A 15,381-nucleotide genomic window follows, 5' to 3' on the forward strand; every position below is an offset into this window, starting at 1 on the left:
AAAATAGACCGTTTGCCAACTGATCAGGAAGTAATACAGAAAATCTATGTATGCGCAGAGATGGATAAATTAACCCTAAAACTACAGGATAAGGAAGATTCAAAATATTTTAAAATATGGAATAGTTGGTACCAGTGGATAAGTCAGAGAGAGGGAATGCTTAGAGATGAAAGTTAGGAGAAATCAATGTAAATAAACAACTGCACTGTCAGAGAGATATAGAAGGAAATATAGTCACTGTGTGTATATATATATATGTATATATAACATTAGAAAGTAGTTGATAGATGAAATTGAGCACTATATATGTATAGTATATGTACTTGTAATTTGTGTGTTTGATTAAGAAAAACTTGTTCAGTTTTTCTTATAATTGTTTTAAATGTCTTTTTTTAAATACGAATAAAGTTTGTTTTAAAAAAAAAAAAAGAAATGATAATATCAAGATATAAATATTGGAGGAGTAAGAGGAAAACAGATGCATTCAGATGATATAATGATTGATTGATTGATTATATATTGTAGGTATGTTGTTTATAAAATAAAAACTTTTCAGTATATATAAAAAAAGTGACATGACCATTTTTCATACTTATAACAGTTGCAGCATCCCTGTGCCACACCATCAAAATTCAGACGTTTGGCAATTGGCATGTATTTATTATGGTTGCACTGTCCCAGAGTCACCTTTTGCGACATTCTGGTCAATGGAGACCCAGATTCATTTAACAACCGTGTCACTAACTTAATAATTGCAGTGATTCATTTAACAATTGTGGCAGAAAAGGTTGTAAACACGTCAAAATCCACTTAACAATTGTCTTGCTTAGCAATTACATTTTTTGGCTCAATTGTCATAAATTGAAGACTATTTGTAAAGAAACCCACACCAGCTTTAATTTAAATTAGCAAATTGAGTTATTATCCATAGTTAGAGATTGTTTCTTTGCTGATAGAAGAAATCGGAAGAGAACAATCTAATTCTGAAGTGATTTATATCCACAAAGGAAAGGAAAAGTTGTTGCAATAAACTTGAGGGGATGGAGTTTTTCAAGACATGAAGTAGGGAGGGGACCCCCAAAGTTTTCTTAGTGAACTTCATGTTAGACTTCACTCATTCCAATGTTCAGACTTAATGGTTAGCAGGCATAGATCAAGGACATTGTTCTTTGATAAATTAGACAGATACTAAAATGTCATGATTAGAAAAGAAAATAATCAACTGCCATCTACAAATCTTAAATTGTGTGTGTTCTCTCTCTCCCTTTCCCTCCCTCCTGTGGAGGTTGGGAGAGGTATTGCTGTTATCTGTGCTTTGTTCATATAGTTGATCTTTTTGGTCTTAAGCTGTTTATGTCTGACCTCTTAAGCTCTTTGAGTCTGACATTGGTCCTTCTATCCTTCAGATTTCACATTGGTAATCATTCAACTGGAGCTACGTGTTGTGACCATAGAAGTAATGGGTAATAGGAACTTCTGGATGAAGAAAGGGAAAATCAAACTGACTTTTAAGACAGCTTGCTGAATATTATTTGTATGGACCCTGCTGAAACAATTTCATAGGATAGGATGGGGATGGGGATTAGAATAGAACAGAACAGAACATTATTTATTGGCCAAGAGTGATTAGACACACAAGGAATTTTCTCTGGTGCAATGTATATAATGCAATCAAAGTAATATAACATACCAATAGGAGAAGGTAATAGGAAAGATGAGAAGGTTAATAGTAATACAGCCGCACTATATGGGCAAATTTCCCTAGATAAAAGACAGTGCTGTGGGAATTAAGCATTCAGCAGAGTGGTGGCAGGAGGGAAAAAATTGACTGTGTCTACTTGTTTTGGCATGCAATGTCCTATAGCAGCATCCTGAGGGGAGGAGTTGAAACGAAGGATTTGTTTTGAAAGGGAAGGGAAAAAGATTTACTTTTAAGAAGTATGAGCTACATAAAATTCTTTATAATGCTTTTGGATAAAGAGTTGTTTCAGAAATTTCATCTGAAAGATATATCAAGATGATCCTGATTGCTGTTGTCAACACTAGATATATTCTATTTTTCACAAAATTCTAAAAGTGCTTCCAGCTGATGTCACGTAGATAACATAGAAAGCTATATCCATTCAAGTCAAAGTGTGTAGCTTGCATTAAGATTTCTAGCTGAAACTATAGCCATCAAGGAAATGGGCAGGGGTGACATTCACACCTTATTCTTAATCCAGACAGAGCCCTCACACATGATTTGAATGTGTGTTTTGCGGCATTTAGCTTTATGGATTTTAGATTTTAAAAAGGAGATTCTGTAATTTTTCTTAGTCCTAGTGTAGAATTCTTGCCAATATCTAATAGAGAATACACACATCCTGCTGTACCATAATATATAAATTCAACAATCCATTGAGATTCTCAGTTATCCAGATAATGGTTGTCCCAAAGGTGCTTTTTTCAAGAGGCAACTGGACTTCTGGTTTTTCTTTGAAGACGTTTCACTTCTCATCCAAGAAGTTTCTTCAGCTCTGACTGGATGGTGGGAAATAGAAGGATTTATAATCCCCTTGCAGACAGTTGGCCATTTGCATTCTTTTAGAGAGTCATTGAGGTCACCTGGAGGTTTATCTGTGTCCTCAGGGTCACCTGAATAGTTCAAATGGGTGTGTAGCTTTCTTAGAACTGTAAATCCAACCATTGTGAATTGTAAATTATGGCTTATACCAGAGATGGCGAACCTTTTAGAGATCGAGTTCCCAAACTGCAACCCAAAACCCACTTATTTATCGCAAAGTGCCAACACGGCAATTTAACCTGAATAATGAGATTTTACTACCTAACATAATGATAAACAAGGCACTTCAGCTAATTGTTCTAAGAAAAACATGATAAATTCACTTTTATGTTCCTTTTTTCTGCTTTTTAAATATTACGTTAAGCAACAATAAAAAAGAAAAACTTTTGTATTATCATTTCTCTCTTTCCTTCCCTCTCTTTCCCTCCCACTCTCTCTTTCTCTGTGTCTCTCTCCCTCCCTCTCTCTCTTTCTCTCTCTCTTTTTGTCTCCCTCCCTCCCTCTCTCTCTTCCCCCTGTGGGAGAAACTCAGAACTGGGCTGGGATGATAGCGCGCGTGCCCACAGAGAGGGCTCTGAGTGCCACCTCTGGCACACATGCCATAGGTTCACCACCATTGGTTGTACTATATTGAAGCTAATAGTTTATTCAATAAAACACAACATAATGTATGGCACAGACTATTTCTGTTTTTTGGTAGCAGATTCAAATATTGATCCTTTACATTTAGAGTCGGATATTGCATCACTTACAGTGCATTCAGAAAGTATTCAGACTCCCTTCACTTTTGTCAATTTTGTTATGCTGCAACCAGATTCTACAGTTGTCGAAATTTATTTTTTCTCATCAAACACTACCCCATAATGACAATGTGAAAACAGAATTTTAGAAATGTCTGTAAATTTATTAAAAAGAAAAAAACTGAAATATCACATTGTATAAGTCTGTGATGGTGAACCTATGGCATGCGTGCCACAAGTGGCACGCGTAGCCATATCAGTGGGCATGCCAGCTCAGCTCTGGCACACATGCACGCGCCGGCCAGCTGATTTTTGGGCCTTCTGGGCCCACCAGAAGTAGGGAAACAGGCTGTTTCCTGCCTCCTGAGGGCCTGGGGTGGGAGGTGGGGAAGGCCCATTTTTCTTTCTTACCTGGCCCCAGATCCTCTCTATGCATCTGCGGAGGGCGAAAACAGCCTTTCCCACTCCCTTGGAGGCCTGAAAGGGCCCATTTCCCAACTCCCGGTGGGACAGGAAGTGATGTTTTTTGCTGTTCCCCAGCCTCCAGTGACTCCTAGAGAGTCTGCAAAAAACGTCATTTCCTGTCCCACCGGGAGTTGGGAAATGGGCTGTTTCAGGCCTCCGAGGGAGTGAGAAAGGCTATTTTCACCCTTCCCAGATGCATAGAGAGGATCTGGAGCCAGGTAAGAAAGAAAAATGGGCCTACCAGACCATCATGTGTCAGGAGCGGTGGGGAGGGGGGATTGCACGCGCAGGGCAGGGCGCATAGAATTATGGGTGTGGGCACGCACGTGCGCGAACCTCCCCCCCCCCCTCCTGGCATGCAATGGCAAAAAGGTTAGCCATCGCTGGTATAAGTATTCAGACCCTTCACTCAGTACTTTGTTGAAGCATCTTTGGCAGCAATTACAGCTTCAGGTCTTTTTGAATAAGATATTTGAGGTCCTGAGCACTGTGGAACAGGTTTTCATTGAGGATATCCATTCAACTTTCCTTCAAACCTGACCAGTCTCTCAGTCCCTGCTGCTGAAAATCAAGCCCACAGCATGATGCTGCCACCACCATGCTTCATTGTTGGATGACATTGGGCAGGTGATGAGCGGTGCCTGGTTTCTTCCAGATATAATGTTTACAATTGAGGCCAAACAATTCAATCTTGATTTCATCAAACCAGAGAATCTAGTTCCTCACAGTCTGAGAGTCCTTCAAGTGAGGAGCCTGAGTGGCGCAGCAGACTAATGCTACTGTTAAAAGGTAGTATTTAGTTTCCAGCTGCCTGCAATTACTGCGAGTTCGAATCTCACCAGGCTCAAGGTTGACTCAGCCTTCCATCCTTTCTAAGGTAGGTAAAATGAGGACCCGGTTTGTGGGGGCAATAAGCTGACTTTGTATAAAATATACAAAAGTATGAAGGCTATTGCTTAATGCCTTGTAAGCCGCCCTGAGTCTCCGGAGAAGGGCGGCATATAAATCAAAATAAATAAATAAATAAATAAAGTGCTTTTTTGCAAACTCCAAGTAGGCTTTTATGTTTGCATTGAGGAGAGGCTTCCCTCTAGCCAGTATGCCATAAGGCCCAGATTGGTAGAGTGCTGCAGTGATGGTTGCCCTTCTGGAACTCTGTCCCATCTCCACACAGGATCTCTGAATCTCAGTCAAAGTGACCATTGAGTTCTTAGTCACCTCTCTTATTAAATCCTTTCTCTCCCAATTGCTCAGTTTGACTGGGTGACCAGCTCTTGGAAGAGTCCTGGTTGTGTCAGACTTCTTCCATTTAATAACTAAGGAGGCCACTGTGCTCTTAGAAACCTTCAGTACAGCAGAAATTTTATTACACCCTTCCCCAGATTTGTGCCTTGCAATAATCCTATCTCTGAGCTCTGCATGTAGTTCCTTTGACCTCATGGCTTTTGCTCTGCTACAGTATGCATTGTCAGCTGTGAGTTCTTCTATAGAGGCATGAGTGCTTTTCCAAATCATGTCCAATCAATTTAATTTGTGACAGGTGGACTCCAGTCAAGGTGTAGAAACATGCCAGCAACAATCAAGAGAAATGGGAGGCACCAGAGCTAAATTTCACGTGTTGTTGCAAAGGGTCTGAATACTTATGTCAATGTGATATTTCTGTTTTTCCTTTTTAATAAATTTATAGACATTTCTAAACTTCTGTTTTCATTCTGTCATTATGGGGTACAAAATTGACAAAAGTGAAGGGGGTCTGAATACTTTCTGAATGCACTGTATATTAAAGTTGTGCAATCTTCCAACTTCCTATTCCTCATTCCTAAAAGCAAGCACATGTAGCTAATGCACACCAAAAGAGGATGGGAGGGGGAAATGTAGTAAACACAGAAAGCACAGAAAACATTTAGCATGATCGAGCAGATAAGAAATCACAGTGTAACAAAGCCCTGAACTCAGTGTTAAATACATTTTTTTCTGGATTGCTTTATTTGTGATGCTGGATAATTATTTGATTTTTTTATGTAATAAACATTTTTCATGCAATATGATAGTCATGTTCAATAAATTGCTGGCATAGTATTATTTGTTAGAATGCCATTGCTATTTATAATATGGAAAATATAATACTAACATGTTTAAAACTTTCTGAAATTTGTAAACCAGTTTGATTTACATTTCTAGTTAAATTTCAGTAAATATGCTCGTTCCCTACTGTCATATCTGAATTGGTGTAAAATTGCCTTTAATTCTTTCACAAGTTCATGTCCCTCCTATCATTTTTATGACCTCATGTCATTATTATCTGAGTCTAGGAATAGGAGGCACAGAATCGGAGCCTTTGAAGAATTTATATCCTAAATATATTCCTTAAATTAATTCCATTCTGTTTTGTTTTTCTTGGCTTGTTGTCTAATTTTCATGGAAATAATGGCCAACATTGGCTCATTCATTGTGTGTCATTAGGGTCCCAAGCCAGTGATTGACAAAATAACATTGGTAAGTGTGAGGGCTTTTGTTACTGACTGGTTTCTGAGTTCTTTATGAACCTTTCTAATCCAATAGGAAAGGACAAAAAACAACACACCTTGTTGCAGCTCGTTGATGCTAAATTTCTAAGTTTGAGGTATGGCTTTGTTAGAGTTCTTGGGTGTTTTCTCTTGAGAATATTGAGACTAGAATTTATTTAGAACTAAGTGTATAGTCTGAAATATAAAGCTTTTCTACCCCTACTGATTATATTCCAACATAACTAGTCCTTCCCCCCCCCCCCCCACTTTTCATTTTGGTCTGATTTTTTTAAAAGTTCTGCTGATTTGAATGGAGATTATTTGGAAACAGAAAAAAGAAAAAGCTGATCTGTGGAATAGTTTTCTCCTACTTCCCAAAATTTTAAACCTGCATCATTGAACCATTCTCTTACATGCCTTTTTATTATAATTAATAGCAATATTAAATTATTAATATATTTAGTTGTATTATTTTCATGGTATTAAATTTCAGAATTATTTATTTTAGGTCCCCACTCTGCTGCTACAACTACATTTACTTAATAATATATGTTTTTCTAAAAACTTGAAAAATTTAATCAATTCTTAAAAAGTGTTTCTTTTCTTTTTTACAGAATGCTGCCTTTTTGTATGGCCTTGGCTTGGTCTACTTCCATTACAACGCATTTCAGTGGTATGTGGCAAAAAAATCTGGGAGTGTTTTTATTTTGCTAACTGTCTACAACAGTGGTTCTCAACCTGTGGGTCGGGACCCCTTTGGGGGTCGAATGACCCTTTCACAGGGGTCACCTAAGACCATCGGAAAACACATATTTTCAATGATTTTAGGAATAATTTTATTGTTGGGGGTCACCACAACATGAGGAACGGTATTAAAGGGTCGCAGCATTAGGAAGGTTGAGAACCACTGGTCTACAATTTAGTGGGCCCTGAAAAAAATGAAAGAAAAAGTAGTATAGTTTTTAAAGAATTTTAACAACTTTTTAAAACTACAGTGTAGATTCCTTAGCAGTAACAGTTAGGTTGACATCTCTGTATACCTGACCTCTGTAATACTAGTTCCATCATCCTTAGTTGGTATGGACACTGATTCGTTCAGCACAAAAGTATAGAATGTTAGTATTCTCAGCCTTAGCCAAAACAAAATATGAAGGAATGTGAAATATTCAGTGTTCCCTTTCTTCTTACTGTCCTCATTTTCTCAAGTACCTTCCTTATGATTCTTAGATGCTCTGACATCCTAGTCTGGCATATTTCCCCTCCCACCTGTTTTAAATTCAGCAAGAATTTAACATTGTTATTGTTTTGGTCCATATTCAGAACAATGTGTCCTTATTTCATTTCATGAAACATTCCTTTCATAAGAAGAGTTTTTTGGGGGTGGTTATGGTTCAGCTTCAGATTTTTTAAATTATTTTTGAACCAATATTAATCCAATTTTAAATTGGATTAATTTTGATTTTGAGGCTCAAAATTCATAATTATTTGTCTTACATTTATGAACAAATGTCATTCTTTTAAATATTTTTTTATGAATTGGCAACAATTTTAAATCTCTGGATCACTGATTTTTAGATTGACTGCCTCATAAATATTGTTGGGATTTATTTAAAAAAGGGTTTCCCTGAAGAAGGGAAAGGCCTATCATTTTCTGCAGCAGATACTATACTATACTTCTGTCTGATAACTGAGATTGAACCATACACGTAGAAGAAAATATGAAGCTTATTCATGCAAACAATCATCAATAAATTGTGCTTAGAGCTTTTGGTAAACACATTTTTTGTTCCTAATCAAAATGTTGGTGCCTCTAGGAAGTAAATTTATTTAATATTAATGCAGTATAAAAATGAGTGTTGAATTAAGACTATATGTTAAAACATTAATTTTCTTATTTTGGTCAAAGAAATTATTTCAGAGCTTGCCTTAATATTCTGTATAGTATTTCATCTGTTCCTGAATAGTTGGGTCTTTTTCATTCACCATTATAAGATACGTTTCTGAGCATTTGGAATTTCTAGATTCTCCATTGTGGGTGGAGACAGCAGCCAGGATGGGTTGTGCCCGTCTGCTAAGCTGATAGACTGAGCCCGTCCAAGTTGTTAAGTCCCGCCCTTGTTACTGGGAAGACCCAGCTTTTGGCTCAGTCTGTCAGCCTAGACAGGCGTGTGGGACTGTTCCTCTTGCTAAAATTTCTCTCTTTCTTGGTATCTATTACTATCGATAAGTATTTAGTGTGGATTTACTGGTTTTTCGACTTGGACTGTTACCTGGACTGATTTGGATTCCCCTTATTTCCATAGGTGGTGAGTTCCTCTACCCCAGTGACTGGCTTTGCTAGTTATCTGGGGTGGAACTTTCTTCCTTCATTCCTTTTTCAGCAGTGAGAGGGTTTTTTTCTTGGTATTTGTGGAGCATTACGCCCCCGTTTGTGTTAATTTAGCCGTTAGATTCACCAACGCCTAAATCGGCTTCTGCGGAGTTTTCGCGCTCCCACCCTTTACCTCCCGATCGCCATTTGTATTGCTGCCGGCCGTTGCTAACTTCTCCTCTCACGAGTCGATTTACTTTTACTATTTGCGGCTTTCACATAGAATTGGCTAGCGGAGCCTCGCCCCTCAGCAGGAGCCTGCAGAGCGGAGCCTCTGTTTTTTTATGCGGATTGCAGACCGCGGAGCTATTTGAGCACTGACGTTTGGAATTTTGGCGCGAAGAGGCCTCTTTGAATATCGTCGGCTTGCCGCTTTCCCCTGTCATCATATCAGCGGTTTAGCGCCAAAGGGGAGTAGAGAAGGATTTGGTGGGGCTTCGCGCGCCCCCCCCCCATCGCTATCTGCGTCAGTGCCTCCGGGGGGAGAACGGTTTAATTTGAACAGTTTTGCGCTCCTTTGGTGAGCCTCTCTGGCAACTTTTTAGCGGAGTTTTTTCGCGCTCCCCCTTTATTGGCCCGGTCATTTGCCTCTGTGTGGCCTTACTGGAAGGTGGAGCTTCGCGCCCCCCCCCCCCAATTTCTAACTGGGAGGCAATCTGTGACATTTCTAATAGTGGAGCTTCGCGCCCCCCCCCCCCAGCTCTGAACTGTCATTATAGCTACTGTCTAATCAAGTCAGTAAGTCTAAGTGGAGTTTTTACGCTCCCTGTTCCAGCTGCTAGGTTAGGGGCCTCCTGATTTCGACCTGTGCTTCTTAACGACAGTTCATTGTTTTGCGACTCTCCCTTCCATAGGGGTGTATTTTCTCATTGTCACAGCTATCAGCTTCCCTTATTTGAATCATGCCCAAAGCTTCGCACAAGTCAAAGCATGGGCGCAGGGCAGGGCGCTCAGACAGCCCTCAGCATGAAAGGGCTTCCCCTCCCAGGCGGGACAGCGTGCATGTCTCCTCTAAACAAGTGGAGGCTGATCCATCAAGGCCCCGTCATAAGCCGCCTTCTCATTCACTACCATCTCGCGCAGAAGCCCGCAGGGATAAAGTTCTTCAAAAGCTCTGCGATAAGGCTAGTAGGCAGCATCCATCAGCCAAGGGGTCTTCTACGACCTCGCTTCACGCGACTACAGCCCAGGATTCTGGGGCGCAGGCTGACCAACTGTCTCTTCAGGACTGCCCTGCTGTTATTCAGACTGCCGATCTCTGGGGCGCTTCCACGACCTCTGCCTTGGAGGCTCCATTGGTGCCTCCTCCGCCGACTCCTTCATCGGATGTGGCTAACTCAGCATCTGCAAACTCCTCAGCACCCGCCCCTGAGGCGGGGGCAGCGCTACCCGTTAATTTCTGGTCTCCTGAGCGAATCCAGCAACTCATAACAACTACGGTGCAACAGTCATTGGCGACTCAATTGCGACCAACTAGCGGGGCCGCTTCAGTTCAATCTGACGCGACGCTGTCTCGGATGGATGTCGATCAGGACGATGTCCTTTCCATAGCCGCCCCGGATTCTCCGGTTTCATTGCTGGCTGATGAGGAATCTCAGGAGTTGGAGCTCTCGGAGGACGAGGATCTTCCCCCCGATCAACCGGCTTTTACGGGCTTGTTTCCCCAGTCCTTGTTCAAATCTCTACTGCACAAGGCTATTATTACGGCACAGCTCAGCTCTCCCTCCCCGTTGCCAGATACATCAGGTACGGCTAAAGGGGCTCTCAACCCTCTTTTTGCAGAACCACCCAGGCCGGTAGACTCCATTCCTACCCCTCCATTGTTCCTCGATGTGATTCGGAAGCAGTGGTCCTCGCCTAGTTCGACACCGGCTCCTACAGCGTCGGACCGATGCAACTTCAACGTTGCTCCGGATCTTACCTCCCTTCTTCAGGTCCCATCCGTGGACGCTCCAGTGGCCGCTCTCTTACCTCACACTGCGGTCCCGGGTGATCCAGATGAAGGACTGCGCCCGGAGGAGCGCCGGGCGGAGCAGGTGTTGCAGCGGGCCCATCAGGGCGCGGCGTGGGCCATTCGAGCGGCTTCTACAGCATCTTTCTTTAATCGTACAACTCTCCTATGGCTCCGTCATCTGCATGAATCTTTGTCTACGGAAGATGTCCGTGTACGACAGGAACTGAACAAGATTATCGCCGCAACGCAGTTCTCAGCGGATGCCACCCTCACTGCAGCTCGCTTTGCGGCCAAGTCCCTTGCTTCTTCCATTACGGCCCGCCGCTTGGTCTGGCTCCGCCATTGGCAGGCCGACGCCAGGCATAAATGGCGTCTGGCTTCGGTCCCTTTTGCCGGTTCCAAACTGTTTGGGGATCCCCTTGAGGCTTTTTTGACCGAGACCAAGGACAAACGAAAGATTCTCCCACCTGTTTTCCGTAGGGGGGAACCGAGATTCCATCCATATCCGTCTCGGCCCTTTCCTCGTTCGTATGAGGGTGCTAATCATCCCTCTTCTTCCTCGAGGCCTCAAGGGAATTATCAATCTAGACAGCGGGGCTTTCAGGACAGGGCGTCCAGAGGTAGGAATTTTGTTTCGAAGCGGCCCTTTCGAGGGGGAGGAGGTCGTTTCTCCAGACGCCGTCGTTAACAGCATTCCGGATCCTCCAATAGGGGGCAGATTGGCCCTCTTTGCCCCTGTTTGGGAGGGTTCCACTTCCGATAAATGGGTCTTGGCCACCGTTCGATCTGGCTTGGCCATTGAGTTTATCTCCCCTCCTCCGAGGTCCTTTGTGCACTGTCCGCTTTCCAACAACATCGAGAAACGATCCCTTATGGACTTGGCGGTTCAGCATCTCCTTTCAATCAGGGCTATCCAACCGGTTCCTGAGGTTGAACAGGGTACGGGATTCTATTCCCGAGTTTTTCTAGTGCCAAAGTCATCGGGGGGGTGGAGACCCATTCTGGACCTCAAGCGCTTGAACCGGTTCATCGCTTATCGGAAGTTTAAGATGCAGTCCTTGAAGTCCATCCTCGACGGTGTTCGGAGGGGCGATCTCCTCTCTTCCATAGACCTCACCGAGGCCTACCTCCATATCCCCATCTTACCATCCCATCGCAGGTTCCTGCGGTTCTGCTACGGGGGACGCCATTTCCAGTATCGGGCCTTGCCCTTTGGCCTTTCCTCTGCCCCTCGTACCTTTACGAAGGTGCTGGCTGCCTTAGCAGCATCCCTTAGGGCAAAATCAATCCGTCTTCACTGCTATTTGGACGATATTTTAATTCTATCGCCCACCCAGCAGCAGGCTTCGTCTGACCTGCAACTGGTTCTCCAGACCTTGGCGGCCCATGGCTTTTCTATTAACTTAGAGAAGAGCCATTTTGTCCCGTCCACTCGTTTACTCCATCTGGGGACTATAATCGATTCGGTGGAGGGGAGGGTCTATCTTTCACAGGACCGCCAGGACAGTTTGCGGGTCCTTATCCGTAAGGTTGTCCGGGCCAGAGCAGTGTCTCCCCTCGTCTTGTCCCAGCTATTGGGCAAGATGATTTCCGCCATCTCAATAGTTCCCTGGGCCCAAATGCACTCGAGGGAGCTGCAGTGGTTCCTTTTGCCGTTACAGAAGGCGGGCAGAGGCACCTCTTCCATTTCGGTTCCCATTCCCAGTAAGGTACTCAGGTCTCTTGGGTGGTGGCAGTCTCCAGCATTATCTAGAGGTTCTCTTTTCTTTGATCCACAGAGGGTAGTGGTAACAACGGACGCCAGCCTTCAGGGCTGGGGGGCCCATTGTCTGGGCCAAGTTGCGCAAGGCACCTGGAACAGCACGGATGCCCGGCACTCCATCAACTGGCTGGAACTTCGGGCGGTCTACCTAGCGCTTCGAGCCTTTCATCGCCTCATCTCAAGATCTCACGTCCTGGTCCTCACGGACAACATCACGGCGAAAGCCCATATCAACCGCCAGGGGGGCACGCGGTCGCTCTCTCTGATGTCGGAGGCTCTGAGGTTGGGACTCTGGTCGGAAATTCACCTTGCCTCCCTACGGGCAGAGCACATTTCCGGCGTTGCCAATATACAAGCAGACTGGCTCAGCCGCCGGCGCCTGGATCATGCGGAATGGCGTCTTCACCCGCACATTTTTCGTCAAGTCGCCTCTCACTTCGGCGCTCCTGTGGTAGACCTCTTTGCCACATCGGACAATACTCAGCTCCCGCGCTTCATCTCGCGGTACCCGTCGCCTCAGGCGGAGGCGATCGACGCCCTCCGTTCCCCTTGGCCCCCGGGACTCCTATACGCGTTCCCTCCAGTCCCGCTCCTATCCCGGGTGATTCGCAAGTTGTTATTGGAACGGGCGGAGATCATTCTGGTGGCTCCGCATTGGCCTCGCAGACCTTGGTTTGCGGACCTAGTGTCATTGTCAATAGCCCCTCCCTGGCAGCTACCTCAGCCAGCGGATGCACTGACTCAAGGGGCTATACGGCACCCCGACTTGCAGTGGCTGCGTCTGACCGCCTGGCGGTTGAGCGGTGCGCACTAGGTGAGGCCAATATCCCAGTAGACGTGATAAACATCATTCAAGCTTCCCGGAGACCTTCTACGGAGCGCATTTACTCGGCCACCTGGAGGGCCTTTTGTTCGTGGTGTGAGAGGAATGGGGTTCCTCCCCTCCAGGCCTCGATTGTCAATGTACTGGTCTTTCTACGAGAGGGTTTTTCTAACGGACTTTCTCCCAACACGTTGCGAAGGCAGGTAGCGGCTATCTCCTCGATTCTGACATTTGGTTCGTTGTCCTCTCTGGCCCAACACCCTTTAATTCACCGTTTTTTGCGGGGCGCTACCAATTTGCGTCCTCCAGTTCTGCATAGATATCCAACTTGGGACCTCTCCATTGTCCTTAATTCTCTCACAGCTGCCCCATACGAGCCTCTGCGGACAACCAGCCTTCGGCTTCTAACGTGCAAAGTTGCCTTTCTGGTAGCGATTACCTCGGCTCGCCGCATATCAGAGATGGCCGCCCTCTCCATCCGCACTGACCTTTGCGTATTCCACACGGACCGTGTGGTACTTCGTCTGGACCCTACGTTTCTGCCTAAGGTCAATACCACTTTCCACCGCATGCAGGAACTGGTCCTGCCCAATTTTTGTCCTCGTCCAGCTCATAGGCTCGAGCAGCGGTGGCATACTCTAGATGTCCGACGGGCACTGCGTATCTACATCAAGCGAACGGCGGGCCTCCGTAAAACAGAATCTCTCTTTGTTTCCTTCCTGCCGGTTTCCTTGGGTAGTAAGGTGTCATCATCGACGATTGGACGATGGATCCGGCAAACGATCGCTAAGGCCTACGAGTTACGCTCCCTTCCAAGGCCTCCCCGTCTGACGGCTCACTCTACTCGCAGCGCTGCGACTTCGGCGGCCTGGGCCACTCAAGCCTCTTTACTCGAAATTTGCAGGGCGGCTACATGGACTTCGCCTTCTCCGTTTATCCAACACTATAAACTGGACAAATTCGCGTCGGCAGATGCCGCCTTTGGTCGCCGCGTGCTGCAGCAGGTTCTTCAAGGGGAGGATGTTTCGGACCAGCCTGGTCCCTCCCAATTGTAGGGACAATGAACTTTGGTATGTCCCATCCTGGCTGCTGTCTCCACCCACAATGGAGAAGGGGCGTTGGTCCTACCTGAGACGCACCTTCTCGTTGGGTGGAGACAGCAGCCAGACCCCCCCTTTTTTTGTTTGTCTTTACCAGTCTGGTCTCTATCTCTGGTCCTTTTCTTTCTCACTTATTGGTGTCCCACACGCCGAGCCTGTCTTCTAGTCTTCGCCAAAAGCTGGGTCTTCCCAGTAACAAGGGCGGGACTTAACAACTTGGACGGGCTCAGTCTATCAGCTTAGCAGACGGGCACAACCCATCCTGGCTGCTGTCTCCACCCAACGAGAAGGTGCGTCTCAGGTAGGACCAATGCCCCTTTTAGGCAGGGGCTCCTGTTAAGCATTTTTGATTTGTTTTTGATCACCAAAACATTAGCAAAACATTAGCATTTGCCCTTGGGTTAAAATTATTTTGCTTTATTGGATTTTTTTTTTCATTTTTGCTTTTCTGAAAGATTTGTCCTCCCATTGCAACCCTCCAATCTTTGGCTTTACGGCCAACATTCTGGTATTCAGGGATTAATTTTTGGCTTGGTGAAGGTTGTTCAGTATACTCTTGTGTAAATTAAACAGGCTTATTGTATTTGTTACTATTTGTAAGCCATTCTTTGAGAGCAACCATCAATGGCAACAGATTCCAAAGCTACTATAGCCCACTTTACTTCATCCAAACTTTCTGTTATAATCTAAAAATTATTTGGTGATTTTCTCTTCTCTGAGAGATTGAATGAATTTTACCCTCCACATTAGATCTTCAGGTCATTCTTATGCCATTATTGGCATTAGAGAAATTTCCATTAACAGATGCAGAATTATTGTAAAATAATTCTTCTGCCTGATTCTAGTCAAGGTAAAAAGGAGGTATTCATTGCCTCTCCATGCTAACTAGCAGCCTCAGATTCCTCTCATATCTGCCGTTTCCAACTCCCTTGTTCTGTCTTTGTTAATATCAAAACCCTTTGAGCCTATGGCTACTGTTCCAATTGATTTCCTCTTTTGGAAGATATTTTTGGGTAGTTGTCACATTTTTAAATCAAATTGAACAGTTTTGTGTCTTACAAAGAAATCCTCGTTTTTCATTGGTTTGTTTCATTTC

General features: G+C 44.3%; 1 protein-coding gene across 6 annotated transcripts in view; it reads left to right on the top strand.

Annotated features, from left to right (window-relative positions):
- The window catches only part of KDM6A (lysine demethylase 6A), a 288,042-nt gene that overhangs the window by 110,940 nt on the left and 161,721 nt on the right, over positions 1 to 15,381 (top strand). For all 6 annotated transcript variants that reach the window (XM_070944238.1, XM_070944240.1, XM_070944242.1 and 3 more), the window contains exon 5: positions 6,890 to 6,948. In XM_070944238.1, coding sequence (XP_070800339.1) covers positions 6,890 to 6,948 — 59 coding nt within the window. The remainder of the gene's footprint in view (positions 1 to 6,889; positions 6,949 to 15,381) is intronic.

This window comes from Pituophis catenifer, unplaced genomic scaffold (genome assembly GCF_029215685.1).
Source record: "Pituophis catenifer annectens isolate HBS135680 unplaced genomic scaffold, rPitCat1.0.hap2 SCAF_4, whole genome shotgun sequence".
NCBI classification, from domain to species: Eukaryota; Metazoa; Chordata; class Lepidosauria; order Squamata; family Colubridae; genus Pituophis; species Pituophis catenifer.